This window comes from Sinohyriopsis cumingii, chromosome 8, assembly GCF_028554795.1.
Source record: "Sinohyriopsis cumingii isolate HCF-2022 chromosome 8, ASM2855479v2, whole genome shotgun sequence".
Classification (NCBI taxonomy): domain Eukaryota; kingdom Metazoa; phylum Mollusca; class Bivalvia; order Unionida; family Unionidae; genus Sinohyriopsis; species Sinohyriopsis cumingii.
Window position 1 is genome coordinate 58,585,910 of NC_142968.1, and position 19,712 is coordinate 58,605,621.

The 19,712-nt window shown below is 33.4% G+C and overlaps 1 protein-coding gene across 1 annotated transcript; it reads right to left on the reverse strand.

The window, feature by feature from the left end:
• Window positions 1–7,990, reverse strand: LOC149793609 (EF-hand calcium-binding domain-containing protein 1-like). The gene is made up of 5 exons (XM_089967571.1): window positions 7,972–7,990; window positions 7,317–7,578; window positions 4,602–4,773; window positions 2,204–2,257; window positions 1–1,780 (listed from the first exon to the last, which is right to left on the reverse strand). The coding sequence occupies exons 2-5, from the start codon at window positions 7,566–7,568 to the stop codon at window positions 1,593–1,595; spliced, it is 666 nt and encodes a 221-aa protein (XP_089823697.1). The 5' UTR covers window positions 7,569–7,578; window positions 7,972–7,990; the 3' UTR covers window positions 1–1,592.
• Between the last annotated feature and the right edge of the window lie 11,722 nt (window positions 7,991–19,712).

A 19,712-nucleotide genomic window follows, 5' to 3' on the forward strand; every position in this document is an offset into this window, starting at 1 on the left:
TTGCACAGAATATAATATCTTTATTTGGGTTTTGTCATGTGATACAGACATTGAAGTATTTCATGAGACAAAGCAAAACAGTTGAAAGTGACAATTTTGAGCTTGCAACCAAAAAAATAAAATTATTTATTTTTAATCATTATGAACTGCAGAAACCAATCAAATCATAAACTTCGATACTTACAACTTACTTGTAAAAAAGGTGCTGTCTCAAATTCGTCTGTTTCTAACATATTATACCATAGAAAAACAATGAACATAAAATTTAACAAATTGTACCACTATGACTGTCGTTGTATATCACATAACTAGTATTTTTCCATCCGGGAAAGAAACACTAATGTATGTATCATATTTATGTATTTATGCAATTAATATTTTATAAAACTTCAAGATACACATTTGGCGTGTATCAAATCTTTCTTGCAGGCGTCATTTTATTTACAGTGAATACATCTGCAATCAAAGTAATAACACTAAATAAATCAAATGTGTTGATTGGTGAAAACATGTAGCACGTACAAACACATATGTTGCATTTTATACAATGACGCATACATTAAAAAATCGCTGCATGAGCTAATATTTCTGTGCAAATTTATTTCAGTTCAAATGTTTCTAGGTCATACCAGTGTGGTTTTATTTACTTAACTTTGTCAAAAAGTATAACAATAATCCAATTAAACACTGTTTTCTTACCACTTTCTGTTTTTGTAACCATGAAATAACATTATGGTATCATCGGAGAAACAGACTGCTTGATGTGAACCAAATAAAAATATTCAATAGCAAGAAAAACAATTCATACACAGGTCATATATTCATGATTGAAGTATATGCTGAGATACTCTTTTTTAAGCCCTTTTGCATATTTATATGGTTGTACATCTTTCAACAATTTGTTTACAGTGCATTGGAATGGTTGCCGCTATTGGATTAGACGTCAAATTAAACCTGAATCTCGCGTAATCACTTTACTTGACCGGAACCCTTGAGGTCAAAACAGAAATATAGGCGCTAAGGAAGCAATTCAAGCTACAGACATAGTGAAACCGTTGAATTTACTTTCAGTCTATTCAACCTAACGTTATTGGATAATAGTGGGATGGTTTCAAAGAAAATGCAAATGTAGGTTGACAACACTGAATACGATCTCGGCATTAATGGAATTACTGAAATGCAAGATCTTTAGAAGTTCAGTAGTTATAGTTCACTTTCTGAATTATAACAATTTATAAATTAATTTAGGTCTAGAAACGTCGGAAAAGCAACAAAAATCAAATGTTATTCAAACGCTTTTGCGTCATGCATCATCTTTTAAATAACTTTTCTCTAGGAAAATATTTCTAAATAGAAAGAACAATGCTAGTAAAAGATAAAGAGAACTTTATGACGAAGTGTGTGTGTGTGTGTGTGTGTGTGTGCGTGTGTTTGCATATATATATATATATATATATATATATATATATATATATATATCGAGAAAAAACTGAACATAAGTCATTCTATAATGTATATAACTGGTCCTTTGTAGTACCAGTGATATAAAAAAGCATTCAGATCATCCTGACATATTCAAAACTGAAAAGCAATTATGCCATATCAGCAGCATCTGATGTGATGTTAGAACGCATTGTTTCAGCAAGTGATATCTTGGTATTATTCACATCGCGAGCGACTGACGTATAGGAAGTAGAAAGTTTCGTTGGATTAGCCTTTGCCTCCGACAGTTTGTCATTGTTCCCTTGGATCATGTTATTAATCCTTGCAGCCATAGAGTCTGTAAATAGAAGTTAGTAATTGGTTGAATTCAAGTTGTGACGTACTAATTAAACTAAAGATCGTAAAAAGAAGGCAATAATATAACGGCACATTCGTTTAAATAACTGCATTCATTTTAAACATATATGGGCACCATATTTATAGTTTGGCACTTTTAAAGTAATCTTGCTAAAGAAATTTAATTTTCGCTTTTATCTGCACCATTTCGTGCAAAATTATTACTCTATGAGGAAACAAAGCTGCGTGAAATATAAATTTTTATTTATGTTTTTTTCATCCCATACAGACTTTGAAGTATTTCATGAGACAATTCAAAGCGATAAAAGCAACTGCCCAATCAAATAAATGAAATGGTTTGCTTTTAACTGTTATGAAATTTAAAAATAATATTGAAACAGAAACTTCAAATCTGGCAACCTACCTGTAAATACAAACGGTGCTGTCTCAAATTCGTCCATGTCTAACATATTATCCCCTGAAAAGGCAAATACTATATTTTAACCCAACAACGATGTTTTTCATAGAAAAGCAAACTAACTGAATAATTTTATTCTGATTTTCTCATTAAGTAACAAAGCTTGAATGTGTGTATATATATATATATATATATATATATATATATATATATATATATATATATATATATATATATATATAGGTAGATAGATAGATAGATATCAGGATACACATATGACCTTTAGTCATTCTTACTACAGGCCTCAATATATCTGCATAATTACAACAACGATAAAAGTGCTAACGTGAATAAACCCAATTTATAACTTTGTTAAAGATATTTAACAATTACCAAAACAAACTTTACATTTCATACAATGACTTTCACAAAAAGAAAAGGTTTTGCATGAGCCGTTAGTATTTCCAACCAAACAGATTAACGTTCAAATTATTCCATGTCATACCTGATTCTTTTTAATTTCACCTTGCTAAAATCCATAAAAATAATCGAATCAAACGCCTGTTGTCTTAGACATCTCTTTGTACTTAAATTTTAAAGCCATTAAATGAGAGTATATTGTAAACATACCCGTAGTTTTGTTTAAACATTTTTTCAAGGGCACCAAGCGTCTGTGCCGATGGATTCAGTATTTATTCCCGCGTGCCCCGGCAAACATTTGCACAGAGAAAACCATATATGATCGTTATTATAATATAAGCAATTGTTTAGAACAAACGTGATAAACAGTAAATGTTTTCCTAACTGACCTCTGCATATAGATACACCCTAATAAAGGACATAACCTATGAACCCCATTTTCTTTAATTTATAAGTTTATTTGTTTACTCTTTTATAAAGGACAAACTTTGAAACTTGAAGCTTATACATGAGGAGAAAGCATCCCAAATAGCACATGCAGTTTTGATATTGAAGTCCCGTTGACGTTACAAAGATTGTGTTAAATATATTTCTAACCTTTCTGCAGTTTTATATGTTGTAACAGAATTCAAAAGTACAGTAATTTATTCGATATTTGTTTCTTTAAGAATATCGGTGTGACGCCAGTAGGCATTAAAACACAAAAATTATTCCGGCATGAATCTGCGACACGGAAATTTGGGATGAACAATGAAACAGTACAGATAAATAAGTAAGGCTATTAAATTTACAGTCATTGGTTTCGTATATAAAGCACAGGAACACGAGTAGATTATTTTATGCCAGGGCGATTGGTGTAAAGTGTATTGCCCGAGAACATACCGCAGTAGCGGCCACAGTAAGATTTCAGTCACGATGTCGGAACGCTAATTACTAAGCTACCGCGACACCTACGTGCACTGCTGACCTCTTCCGTCACGCAGAAGAATGCATTCTTTATATCCCAGAGGGATGTGATAATTATGTCTTCTTATAGGATATGAAAGATTTACAAGATTGCGAACTAAATTCATAATAGAATTGGCAATGCTGATGCTCACACTACCTTAAGCAGGAAAGTTCGATTTGGTTATGTTCATCGCACATTAGCTTTTATGTGTGTGCATTCGATTGCATCTTAGAAGATTATACAATTGAAGCAAAGAATATTTTCCTACCACGTTTGTATCAATATGTAGATCACATGATTAGATTTCTAAGTTAAGTTGTTTTTGGTTCAGGGCTTGCACGTTGCTAAATGTTGTTTGCTTTACAATGATTAGGACAAAAACTTTGATACCTTGATTAGGTCAAAACATTGGAAGAAAACAAATAAAGTATATTCAGCTTATTTGTATTTACATTAAGGTGACATGAATAGACTGACATGGTTTTCAGCAATGTTTCGTTTTTCTTGCAAACATTTTGGAACTTTTCTTTTTTTATGATGCAAACATTATAAGCACAATTAAGCAAACGCTACCTCTCGTAGACAAATTAAATCTGGTAGATATGCTTGTATACATATGTAAATAATGTGCTGAAATATACATAGAATTTTAGTAAACTTTCAGATAGTTTCAACAACATTCAACTCTTTTTCTCTAGAACATTTCGTCTGCAGTGGAGAAAAATGTGTTTTGCAAAGATACATTTACTTTTAAAATTGTGTGGATATTATGTTCATATATTTTACATCGGTGAGTGTAGGAAATGTACTTTCCTCTACAAGTTGCACAAAGTTGTTCATTTTGCATTGGAAACTTCATTTTTTTTCGTACCTTCAGATGTTTAAAAACACTCCATCTAAAACCAGCAGAGATGTGCATTGTTGGTTATACCCAGTGTAAACGAGGATTATTTTCTTGTTTTAGAAGCGTGCTTCAAACCTCCATTACAAGCAACAATTGCATGCAGTCAAAGCTAACAAGGTTTCGCAACCTACCATCAACGTCAGCAAACTTAAATATATCATAAACCTCCTCCAGTGGTAGTTTCTCGGCCCTCGAAAACTCCTCTGGTGTTATTAGTTTATCTCCGTTCAGGTCGTAATGACTGAAATCCTTAGACATGGGCACAACTCGATACCTGACGTCAGACATAACAAAGTCGGGAATCTAAACATAAAGGCGAAAGACACGGAAAATTACATGGTCAACAAAGAGTAGAAGAGACAGTGAAAAACAAAAGCCATTCATAATTTTTCTAGTCTTTGACACAATTTCCACACCATGAAAACCTTGAGATGTGCAACGCAGCACTTGAGGAACATCACTTAAGAGATATTGATCACGAAATAAAATGCAGATATTCAAAGGAACATCCCATAGGTATATTTAATGCTGTCAATAGTGTTGTTCTTGCAAATAACGAAAAGTTGTTCAGCAAATTTAGAATGAATATTATATAATGAATATTATATATACTGTTGAAGAAACGAAAAATGATTTTTTTATCTTTGTCTATTGTTGTGCACAAGATAGTTTTTATATATTCTTTGACATGTGGCGACGAATACTTCGTCCTAGAGATCAACAAAGAAATGAAAACTACAAAACAATCATAAATATATATAGCCGATTCAGCCTGAAACCGTTGTTTTTATTATCCTTGATTACTGAAAGACAAATTGTGTCACCACTCACTCATTATGCATGTAATAAAAAAGAAAATTACTTTGAAAATCAAAATATTTTCACAAACATTCATGCGGTTCAAGAAAATATTCTGTTTTTTATATTTAGTAACATCTTAATGGCAATTATTTATCAATATTGATAGTTAATGCTGCTTTTTAAAGCCAGTAGTTCATGTTTTCGGCAAGAGCGGGAACCACTAAATAAATAGCAAAAGACACGTGTTAGTCCAGTATACAAGAATACGAAATTTGTATTTACCGGTGTATTTACATTTAAAACCTTTTAATAATACTGTATTTACCACATTGTTACATGGACGTACTATTCTGAGTTTATGTGACAATTCTACTATTGTACATGAACTAATCTCTTACGAAAAGAATTATTTTGAAGAAAAAACCTTCCTATATGGAGAGAATATGAGGTTTATCAAACCAAAAAGTGTTTTATTTCCTGCAATACTTCTGTTTTAAAACGTTGAATGATATTTCGAAATTATTCCATGACAGTTTATAAAACGATGCGTCTGGTACATTCAATTATAAATGTTTTTTATATTAACGAATTTTTGTCTGAGTCTAAAGCATTCATGGTTATCTGATTCATTCCGCGATGTTGATTGTCAATCAAAACAAGACTAAAGGATCAATATATAAAACGTTTGCATTCTAGTGTTATTATACATCTAACTGTAGAGCTTACTGGGTATTTTTTAACTCCTTTAATTTTGATTACTTTTAACATTGATGTCACAAATGTATATGCAGATTTTAAAAAAGTTCCTGGAAACTATTCATAGGTTTCTAATTGAAATTGGAACGCTGCAACACTAACACACACACACACACACACACACATAAATATATATATATATATATATATATATATATATATATATATATATATATATATATATATATATATATATATATATATAAGTTATGTACTTCACAAGATCTTGGTGATAAATATGTTACTGTTTTAACTAAGACAATTAAATCACATATATATCAGACGCACTTGGAATGACTTACTAAATAGCACAAACATTTTGGTAAGTTATATCACCTACAAAAAATTTTGATTCCCATGTAAATTCATTTACATTCATTTTTGGGCCCTGAGTGGCCGAGTGGTCTAAAGCGCTCACCGTTCCGGATCACTGCCATCTCACCTCTGTTTGCGTGGGTTCGAGTCCAAGGCTCGGCTAGCGTGGATACGTGGGAAAGCCTGCCTGTAGCTTCTCGTGGGTCGGTGGTTCTTCCCTGGGTTTTCCAGGGTTCTTCCTCCACCAGTTATACTGGCCGCCATGTATAGCCTATCCTGTGCTGAAAATTGGCGTTAAACCCTAGAACAACAATAACAACATTCATTTTTATCCATCTTTGTCTGCCATACCACCGTATTAACAATTTGTATTTGTACTTTATTTCATATGTGTATTGTTGGACCGGTGATGGCAATAATGTTTCTAATATTTCTGCACAATACATATTGTCTTAAATTAAAAAGTGCCTACTATTTTGTTTTCCTTTATTGCTTATTCGTAGCAGTCATTACAAAACACGTGGTGTTCGCTCCGAGCATGAAAAATTTAGATACATTTCATTGGCAAGGAATGCGAATCTAATTATCAGAGGAGATTTCCCTAGAGATCCCATGCATCCTCTGTAAATTTGAAGGCTAAGTACAAATTCCAATTGAACATTTCATCTGTTCAAGTAGAATCGAAGAATTTGGCTTTACTACTGTACTTTTAAGCTCGTTGATAATATTTTGTGTTCGGATATCAAAGAGTTTTAATTGAAAATTATAATCCATGATGGTTTGATTTCCTGACAGGTCAAACGCTGCTAAATCCTTAATCAGATATCCCATTAAGAAAAGAATACTCAATTGAGTAGATGTACTATCGATAACAATTTAACCATTACGGCAACAACAAGAATAGAACAGCTACTGTATTATCAACCAAGACAATAACAAAAACAACGACAACGATAATGATGATGTTTACTTACACTTCTCTTACAGAGTTTCTGGCATCCAATGTGACACCCAACTTCAGTGATTTGTCCTGGCAATCCAATGTATTCACCAAGTTGTGGACATACCTTCGGACATGCAGCCTGGCACACAGGCTTGATAAATGTACTAATCGCTTCGCCAATGTTCCTCACCGCATCCCTGAGGCTCCGGAACAGGAAAGCTTCAGTGACTTTTGGCAATGCAGCAGTCAGAATCAGCAGTGATAAACATACTTTTACGTTCATTTTTTATGAGCTGCAAAATATAACGGATTTTGAAACAAAAACATATTCAAAGAAGTACCAAACATGAAGTTTAAAAGATGGTCAAAATTCCTCTTGTAAAAATGACAAAGCTGTACGATAATGACTTACTATCTACTATTGCAGAGAAAAGACTTGGCAAGTAATCCCATAAATCGTAGACAACGCATTAGTTGCTGTATTAGTACTGTTAGTATGGTTTCATATGTTATATTGGGCTTTGAAAACCTATTGGGTTTAAGAAACTCACTACGAGTGATATAAGATGAATTATATTATGTCAATATTGAATTGTTATTTGTAATGTATATGCATTTAAATCTTGCTACGTTTAATATTCTCCTCAATAACCTTCATGTGACAACAATTTATTGTTTATACTTACAATGTCTGCTTGTACTGACCTTTGGCAAGAGACAAATTCAATGGCATTTCATGGCTTTATATATGGTGCTTGAATTGTTTTGGAACGGTTAAAAAAGGCAGAATCCTACAATCCACATATTCTAACCCCCGTCAACTAAACTCTACTTGCAAAAGAATATTAAAAACTTTGAATTTACTGCATCTAATTCATCATCAATAACAAATTATGTTTGATGTGGTTCTTTTTTAATGTCAGGTATGTGAAAACATGCAATATCCTGGTGTGTTTAATGCAAACAATTTGTTGCAGCTTTTAGAAGAATAAAGCCTACCCATGGAAAACAATTGCGTTGTCTCTCCAGACCCGGATATATGTGGTTGATATGAACTTAAGCAGAATGCAAATAACCACAAACGACTGTCACGTCACAGATTGTGATGTATACAATTTGAAGTGTTAGATATTATTTGTCGGGACTTTAAAAGCGAAGTGAATCAAGATGAGCGATGAAATTATTCCTTTCAGGTTTTCCTGAAACAAACGCTACATTTTTCTTTTTTTATTACTTTTCACACGTTCAGATGAAACTTTTCTGACAATTAATATAAACAAAATGACAATCGATAGATTTGCTTGAATGTCATATATTTTACAAATGTAAAAATCTGAAATATTGATTCAAAGATGATTACCTTTCGAAACAAAATGCATTCATTAAATCGCTATGTGAACTCGATTCACACGAATCAAATGCATTCATGTTTCCTTAAGAACGTGTTCATTTACTAATATACCTGTCTATCTACCCATCTTCTTAACTACCATCTAATTATGTATATATGTTTGTCTATCGAACTATCTACCCTTCCTTGCTCTCTTTCTTCATACGTTCTGCATCCGCTGTTTTTGAACCCATTTAACAAGATGGCAGAGACGAAAACTAAATAAGTTTTAACAATCTTTCTATAATTTTATTTAATTATGTTTACAAAATGTTTTTGGTTAACTTCTCTTATGTGCTGAACTTCAAGCGCTGTCACATCAAAGTCGTGGATGGTATTTGGATTATACTTTCAAAATATTTTGTAACTAAACAATTTTACGTCTTATTTATGTAGACTGCGCCAGTCTTGATAGTTGGAGACAAAAACATCTTCTTGCATCCATTTGAAATACGTATGCACAGAAATACACATGCAAGACCGAAATAACCTTGAAACATGAACCGCAGTACAAGATCAAACAAAGCAAATAAAACAAATTGGATAATATTCAGTCATAAGACAATAATTTAATATTTTGTTACATCAACCATATTACAGATGTTCTCAACAGAGGCCATGTGACAATTCAGCATGCTTCCACTTCACGAGTGAAATATTTTTATGTCTAGTAACAAACATTTTCTGTCAAACATTTCTTAGATTAAACCCGTCGATTTGCATGGATTCGTTTTAATTCCGTGCCAGTGTGAATCACAGCTGTATTACTATGTACATAGAAAGATATTCTGAAACTTTACAATACTTTAAAAACAGCTACTTTTAACAAATTTAACTCATACACATAATTCTTCAAATTCTATAATTTGTAAACTTAATAACTGTTCTCACACGAAAATTAACACATTTTTATGTTCGTAAACTCATTTCTCGCGCAGATTGACTGAGTCAACATTATAGTTGTACAAGTACTGTAAATGCATCATTGAGCAGTCGTGTCCGACAGACTTCAAAGGGTACTCATAAAACAAAAGACTATAATCAGTGTAAGTTCACCTAAAGGTATTTCGTTTCTATATATTCTTTTCTTTTGTAAATTGGATAGCCTTGACAAGCTTGCGATCTATTTCGATAAAAGAGCAGAGGCTACGCCCAAATATCGACTGTCACATAATTTAGGTTTGCAATAAAAACTAGTATATTCCCGATTTATCTATCATGCTTAAACAACATTATGATTGTCATAAGAGTTAAAACTACCATTTAAACAATTTTATAACTCTATTTTAAAAATTTGCTGAAAACTTCTGTCAGATAGTGTAACAGGTATACGATACAGCATGGATAATACTGAATATCGAATAGAAACATGGCAAAGTCACTGACAATTCGCAGGATTCATGTCAAAAACTGTGCGTAGTTGAACTTGAAGCCTACTATTTCTTTTGAGATCGGATTGGGGGTTGAATGTTTTGAATAATAAATGTACACTTGATTTTCTGCCATCTTGATATATTTTAAATCTGTTCTTATTGATAACGAGAGAGGGGAAGGGAAAAGGAGCAAAAGAAGAACAAACTTTAAATAGGACAAAATATGAAAATACAAGTACAAGCAAGAACAATAAGGGCATGTTTATTTCCTAAATAGGCAAAGAAATGGCTCGAAATGTGATATCGCCAAAGGGTGATAAAGGTTGTATCGCTACTGTTGCGACATCAATTTTCTTCCATTGATACATTTCAATATCTCATCTTGAAATACATAACTAAGAGAGGACGTTTTCTTTTCAATCAACAATACTTCATCGTATTGTACAAAACATGAACGTCATATTTTTTTATCTAAAGGATAAGCAGCATGGTAAAATATAGTTTGTTGTTTGCATGAGAATGTGAAATATATGCCGTATTTTCGCAGAGAAAGAAAACTTTTTTTTTTGTTATATACTAAATTTAGTTCTAAATCGAAGCTTTGAAGATTAAACTCACACTTCAGCATACCATTCACACTTCATTGCCGTAAGATGGCTTCAATTTCAATCGTTTTTATTGGTTGATCATATAAAAATAACAAACTACTCCGTTGAAATAAATTACATTTTTGACGTTTCATAAAATATTTTATGTTATCTGCCCAAAATACGAGTCCTATTGAGTGATGTAATACGCCAGGTTGTTAACATCGCTAACAACATACGAGCAGATATATCACTTCCTGAATAACGAAACGGTTGTGAGTGCAATATATTTTGGGGAAAATAATATAGTTGCATGAAAGGAAATGCAGCCTCCAATTATTGTTCAAATTCATAAAATGTTCAATTTTTCTTGCTGCAGATATTATTCACATACGCACTTTCAACCAAGAGCTCCATGGCACTATGGGAAATCTAGTATTTTCATACGTTAATATATACGGATAAATTTTTCACATTTGAAAATATATCAGTTAAAAGAATAATACAAGACATTTCACCAGTAATTTTGTAATTTTCGTACTTAAGTATATAAGAAAGAAATGAATGATCATGATTGGGTATTTTTCGAAGTGTACATTTGACATGATCAATCGCATTGTGTTGAATGTTAACGCTTTGAGAGAATACGTAAAATTTACACTTCAATAAATACTTAAACACACCATTATACTCTTATAATTATAAAGTGTGTCTGTTCTGTCCTCAAATCAGATACTTTCATTATTAAAAACAAAACATTTGATTTAAAGTAGCTGGTATTCTTCTTTCAATGGCTTCTTCACGTGTTGTCAGAATAGCATGCTAGCACAGCTAACCAAGGGTGGTTGATCGGCATCGTTAACCGCTTATGTACAGCTAAGTGAATCAACGACCTTTAGCTAGTTAATATTTACTCGCCTGTAATATATCATGTATAACGAGAGTCACGAAGAACATTCGTAGAGCAAATATTATTTACATGATCCACATTAAATGTTGTTGCTTTTTACAAATTTCCATCTTTCTAAATACAAATTAGGTCCATTTTAGTAAGGTCCCCATCTAGTGCATCATATGACCATGACCTCTAATTGAAAGACAATGTCGAAGCAAAACTGCAGCAATTATTGAAGGTTCATCTGACTGGCATATACTTTGCATGGCTACTGTTGTGAACATTGGACTGCATGAATTCATGTGTGATCGCAGTGTTTGAACTTTCATTCGGAGACCTCAAAAGTCAACGTGAGGGATGAGAGAGAATACTTTTGCATTGATTATCTTTTAAGGAATTCATACAGACAAATAATGCCCGATGTTACCGAAGTATAAAGTAGTTCCAGAAACTTACCAATGTGAAAAAAGTTTAGATAATAATAATACGTCCGCATTTACAAATAAACTCATGGCAAAAGCGGTGTTAATTCATAACTATTAGAACAGAAGCAGTGTAGGTTGCATGGGACAGTTGTGATGCAGCAACCTGTTCTGTTATATAATGAAAAGATATAGCACTTCTCGGTTAGATCAAAAAGTTAATATTTTTGGATATCTATACCGAATCAAAGAAGAGGAATCTCTTTCATTTCAACTGACAAGTTTTCATATTCTCATACCAAAAGACGTTTATGTACCAAAGTCCCAAATATACACATGCATTTTTCTTGTCTTAATGTTGTTTATTATGCGCATCCTGTTTCCCATGTGATAATTTGTTTTGGAAAAATATCTTGTGCTAAACAGCTCGACAAGGTACAACAATTATTGCTAACCAATCCGTTGTTTCAACCTGCCTGAACCCTATATTTATATTGGTACAGATGTTGAAACATACTAGCCGACTATTGGTATTTATTTTGTTGTATACTGTGAGGTAACTATAGGAGGTAATACATGTCTCCAACCGATTTTAGGAACCAGAACCACTACATTTCATATCTTTAATTAGTAAACAATAAACGTTCCAAAATAATCGTTCAAATGAAAGTAGTAGATTAAAAATTTAAACCTGACCAATTTACCGAATTGTCCCCTACTATACTAACTCTTGACATGTGTTCAATAAATGATTATAATTCTGTGATATGAACCTGTATCAATGCGTTTACACAGTGTGTATAGTAAGCCGCTAACAATTACAACAATTCATAATTGTTTCTCTTTCACAACAATATCATCAAAATTACGTTGTATTTGTGCACTGAGAACTTGATTCATATGTTGATCATAGAGGTATTCAGCTGCATAAAAAATACATGTTCGTAAAGGACAACATTTGTATGCATCTTATTTAAACAAGAATCATCTATAATTTAGATATTTATAAAATTGATATATTGATAGTAATATTAACAATTTACTCCTATTCATTAAGCATAAGCATTGACCTCCATCCGGGAATTTGTTTTGCGCTGTTGTTAGATTTATTACTAATGTTGTGAGAAGTTGTAATTCTTGCCTTAACACTTGAGAAGTTAAAGTGTTTTATTTTGTGACCAGTTTTGGGCTAATTAGTTTGTTTTCTTCAATTTATTTGGATTTCAAGTTTGTTTTCCCTGGAAATACTAGTGCTCTAAATTAATTCTTGGACAAAGACATTTATCGAAATTTAAACAGATTTAAAAAACTTGAATATTTTTTCTGTGATTCAACAAACCGAACTCAGATTCATTTAGGACTTTTAATAATAAGATTTCTATTTTTTAATTCTTGGATTATTTTTTGATTTTATTCGGAAAACCTTAAGTTCTTTTTCTCAATTTTACCTATTTTTCTAGGTAATACAAAAGTGCGAGCGCACTGAAAAAATATCACGTATATCTTCTAAAATAAATAAAGCTCTATAACTTATCAACCCTTGTGATGTAATTTTATACAGGCTATATCATTTTAGCTAACAAAGAGTTCTTTATGCAATTAGTTCTACATCAGCGATGAACAATGTGGGTCAACAACCCTTGGCTAGCGAAGACGGGATAGGCATCATGGTGCCATGCTAAGATGCTAAAGACGAAAGTTTCATGCTGTTTCAACTCAAATTTTTGATGGAATTTGATGACAGAAAGAATGAAGACTAGAAGTATCATTTACTTTGTTAGTGATTATGTAACTTTTAAAATTTGACAAACCCCCAAACTAGATATTTAATTCCCGTATTAAAGTCTGGTTGAAGAATGCATAATAAATGACAAATATTATCCTTCAGTGGGTTGATCAGGAGACATAATCATAAGACCACCTTACAAAAATACGTTTTTATTGAATTATCAGAATTAAATGACTATGGCTGGGTATTTATAAAAATGTACCTTTTACATAATTTCTCATAAATGTTCTTCGAGCATCATTTCCTTTCTTAGTGATTAGGTAACATCTGCGCTTCATTACATACACAACCTTGATTTTTTTGTTTCTGTACTATTATCGTGTTGAAGACGGCGTAAAAGAAGAAACATAATATTGTCCGCGCAGTAGGTTTAAAATATTGTAGGGGACATACATTAAAAACAGAAAACACGCGTAAAATACACACTGTCTTTAGCTCCTCAGTTTAGATACACATGTAAACAATGTCTGTCTGTGTTATATAGACGTCTAAAAAAGCTAAGCAAGTGTTCCATTACCGCGAGATAATATGATTGCTTCCATAGACGTCACCCCCAAGTATATTCATACACCACACAGTGAATGGATAGAGGCCTGTAATTAAGCATGGGCAACAAGAACTGTTGATGATCGGCCCACTCATTTCTAACTTAAACTTCTTGACATAGTCTTAAAACTCAGAAATATGGTATTCGATTCAAACTCTGTTCCAAATAAATGAAAAAAGAATGGGTAATAGTTTTTATGGGAAGACAGGAAGGTAAACTTGCAGCATCGGTGGAAACGGCACCATAACAGTGGGTACGCTTCATTGGTGATATAGAAATGAAATGGCAATCTGGGAAAGAAAATATGGATGACTTCATATCGAAGGTAAAAAATTCAATCCTAAAAAAGGGTTCACGGCAGAACACTCAGACTCAAGCCACGGATTTCTGGACTTATCAACCAGACTGGTAGATAACAAAATCCACACAAGCAACAACTCAAAGCCAACTGTTAAACACCATTATCTTCACCCATTCAGCTGTGGCATTTGGAACATCTCGTACCGCCAGGCACTTAATATTCTAAAAAAAGGCCTGAATAGATTCTTAACGTTTGATAAACATAGGTTACGAAAAAAAAATTGATAGCGGAGAGCACAGCATGGTCCAAACAAACAGGCCACATTGACCAGCTACAATATATAGAAAAAGAAAAGTTTGATCGGATGCCATTTATCCAAACCTACCATCCAGAAAATCCCAAAGTAGATAAAATCATCCAGAAACACTTGTCAATCGTGGAATCTTGTGACATACTGACGTCGATCCTCTAAAAGAAACCAGTAGCAGCCTACGACAGACCAAATATCTCAAAGACATCCTAGACAGAGCGAAGCTGACGCCATACACAAACCAAGACTATCCTGATAAAACTGGTCCCTGTGGTGCTAAAAGTGCAAAACCAATCAACATATGATATTGACCAGTACAGTCTCTAGCACTGCAAAATATTTAACACGCATGGTCTAAAAAGAATGTGCACAACAGCGAATGCAATTTATCTCGCATAAGATTACCAGCCTTCGTTACGTGTGAGAAACCGCAGAAGAAGCTAATCAAAAGGATCAGTTTCACATATCTGATTGAATCACAAAGAAGTTGGACTGAAGTTCTGTTACAGAACACTACTCTTCCTCTGGTCGCACTTTCAGTGATGTAACACTAAATGCAACGACCCGAACTGATGTTCCGAAACGAGTAAAGAAAACGAACCGTACTGGATACGCCGCACTGGAATACTAAACCGTATAAACCAAGAAGACTCTAAAAGAGTAACCATAAATAATTTGTTAATTTTACTCATTACTCATTCACTCATCTTTAGGTACTGTTTTTGTACTTCTTTACGATGTTATTATTAACCGCAATAGAGAAACAATGAAATATCCAGGGTATTATGTATGGTTATAACACTTTATATTAAAGCATAAACGTTTGGTGCTATAGTTCTTCCATGTGTAGGTCAATACAGTTAGTTTACCCCATCATCAGTCACACTGAAGCCAACTATGCGAAATATCAAACATGTTCACGATTTAATCACATTAGAAAAAGTCACGTAAACTTTTGTAATTTCAACGCTTTCTTGCGATTCTTGTTGGGTTTTTCTCTCAGTTTTGTGTTTGTCTTTGACAATAGTCGAAAGCAATTAGGCTAGATAATAATTAGTTTAGCACTTTTCGTTGTCAGTCTGTTGCATCAATCTTCATAAATCCCTGTCATACGCGATCCTCCCGTAGATCTAGTACACTTTATAAATTGTTATTCACCATGTCATTTGCATTCTCTCTCTCTCTCTCTCTCTTTCTGTCTATATATATATATATATATATATATATATATATATATATATATATATATATATATATATATATATAGTGTGTATTTTGAAGTGTTCGGCAATCGTGTATTAGTGCAAGATTTGTTTATAATTTTACAAGAGGTTAATTCCCTTCCATGTGCACAATTATAACCTGTCCCATGTAGTTTCGTATTAAATATATTTATGCAAGAAAACTGAACTACTATGTCTCTTATACAGAGGTGTTTCAAACTAAATAGCAAGTTTATTTAGTTAAATGAAAATCTTCGCTTCATTTACTCCAGTTAATCATATTCCCCATGTAAACGAAATAAGTTAATTTAAATTTGTTCAGCACGCGTCTCCTTTAAACTAACACTTGCGCAAGCAATGTACGTTATATCTTTTTGTCTGTAATTTAACAAGTGAGTCGAAGCAGCAGACCCGAAACTCAAAGGATTTTGGTTCATTTCCACCTCCCAAAAAGAGCATTAGGCAAAATGATGGCACAAATGCCAAACAGTCAAGGACAGTCAATTTGTTAAATTTATTTTCATCTTTTTAGAAATGTTGAAATCAGTAATGATGTGAATATGGTGAACATTTTTGTTATAGAAACGTGAACGAGAGGGAGATATTTTATGCCAACTTAATTCTACTCTGCATGTACATCTTTTGTCAAAGATTCAACTTTATCGTAAAATACAAAATGTATTTAATGTGGACTGTATCCATATGTATCTGATAGTGAAAGAAGGCGGCTTTACACCATGTCAAGTTCTTTTGGTTTCCCTAGAGATTTACGCCTCTCAAGTTATATGAAGAATATGCGTGATATGCATAATTAATATTCTCATTTCTTTTACTGGAAGACTAACATTCCAAAGCGAAACACAAATCAGAATTACCGTATTTTATGCTTTTAAAACGTGGAGTAAATCATTCATGTGCGCAGGTGTATGATAACCACAACTCATACTATTAATCATCTGTTGAAACATGATGCTTCATAAATTTACCTTCACTTCCTTTCAGAAAACGAGAGAGATCGAGAGAGATTATGATAGTTGTAATCACAAATTTAAATAGTAACTCTTCTTTCAGTTTAGAACTGATAAAGCCTCAATCAAATACAACTTTGCAACCATGGTGAGGTAGCACACACAAACGGAAAAACAAGCATGGTTTGATTAGACAAGCTAAGTTGTGGGTTTAACGCCATTTTTCAGCACATGATAGGGCATACATGGTGGCCAGTTTATCAGGTGGAGGAAGAACCTCAAAGAACTCTGAGAAGAACAACCGATCCACAGGAAGCCACTGGCAAGCTTTTTCACATGCCCACGCTGGCACTGTCGGAGACTCGAACCTTGTCGGACAGAGGATAGGTTAGTCATCTGTAAATGCGAACGCCGTAGACAACTCGGACAAACAAAGCCTCGAGCAAGACAAGATTAGATAGATACATAGACAGAGGTGTAAAAGTATATGATGATGATCCCATTAGCAAGCTCAATCTATATTTGATACGTAATTTTAAGTTTTTCATCTAAGTTAAGATTATGTTTCACGGTATGTACCACATTCACAGTGATGCAGATTTGGGGATGTGTCTTCTGCCACGCGAAGACAAACGGACGGATAAACAAAAGAGTCTGATATACTATATAAGTCCTTTTTCTTGCAGACAAAATCTTCTCAACACGACAGTAACTTTACACAAGACCTTTACCTTGTTTAATAATGTATTATACTGTATAAAATGCAAGATTCTCTCTGTCACTCTGTCTCTCGCACAGTATCTCTCTCTCTCTCTCTCTCTCTCTCTCTCTCTCTCTCTCTCTATATATATATATATATATATATATATATATATATATATATATATATATATATATATAAGAAAAGCTACACGAAAGGATCAACCTTCATAGATCTGATTGGACGAAAGGAAGCTGTACAGAAGCAGAACACTTCTCCTTCCCTGGCCACACTTTCAGTGATATAACACTTACTGCAATTTCTCACAACCCCAGCTGGAGTCCCCAAACCAGGAAAGAAAAGAAATGTTACTGGATACGCCGCTTTAGAACATTGAGACCAAATGGTTTAAACCAAAAAGACTAGAAAAAGAGAACCATGCACAAATAAAATTATCTTTTGCCGCCGACACATTTTCTTTTTAATAATTCTCTAAATTTTCTAATTACCATATGACTACTATAACAATGAAATATCCGGAATATAGTCTGCGCATACATTCATTTACATAAAATAACAGATGTCATTATGGCTCATCAATTTCTGGACCAATACAAATATTTTCCATGATCAGCAACAAGTTGAAATAAACTAGTTTACACATCATAGAGATAAAAGGTTGAATTTCTGTAGAAACCGCCATGTAAAGTTTCGCAAACATAACCGTTTTTCTGTTTTATTTGTTTGTCTTGTCTATGTTTTGTATTTGCCTTTCATAAAGACTCATCAAAGAGTCGAATTAGCACAAGCGGTTACTACACACACACACACACACACACACACACACACACACACACACACACACATATATATATATATATATATATATATATATATATATATATATATATATATATATATATATATATATATATATATATATATGGGGAGGCGATCCAAAATAAAAGTTCCTTCCTCTGCTCCGCAGTGGACAATCTCTAAAGCTCTCAAAGCAGAAATAAAGCTGTTCTCGACAGGGTTCAGTGTTTGCCCCCCCTCCCCCCCCCCCCGCCATTACATGCTACAGAGGTAAGCTTTAAAAGGACACTTTAATTGCAAACTACGTCTCAAGGCCCATTTTGCCCAACAAACAAAATTAATTAGATGCAGATATAGTGGTTAGAGCGTCCGCCTCGGATGAGGAAGGTCGCAGGTTCGAACCCGCGCCTAATCATACTAAAGTCTTATTTTAAAAAATGGTACTAACAGCTGCCTCGTTAGGTGCTCGGCGCTAAGAAGGTAGTGTTAGAACTGGTCGGCATGGAGTCAGGATAAAGTGACTGGGTGGGATATGATGCTACGTTTCTGCGGCATTATGCCCCAGTGCTAGACATCAATATAAACTGGCACACTACAGACATCGTAGATATATGGCTAAAACATAGTTAAAGCTACGTTAAAAATCCATATCACAAATGTTTATCTCATGAAGTGAATGAAAGATGTACCGAAAGAAATGTAGTTGGACCGAACCAAAAACGTTCAACTGCAAATCTAGAGGAACTCATCTCTTCACCTGAAAGAAACACTTTTAAAGACCTCAACCATACTTGCAAATATTCCAATTTGAGAAAAAAGAGATAGATGCCTAAACATTTTGTGGAAAAACAGAACATGCAACAAACTCAGAACTGCAAAAATGGGCTCCGCTGTAGTAATTATAAACAGAAAAGATTACGTAAATGAAGCGAACAGACAATTAAGTGATGCCAGGTTCCAGCAAGAACTAGTCTAAGATCCATACTTGGTCTTTGCAAAAAGTATTATAAAGATTATTGATCTAACGTCCCAAACCGGACACATAGACAAGCAAGCCAAAGGATATCAGAAAACCTGGATCATTTCATGAAACCGCAAATTAC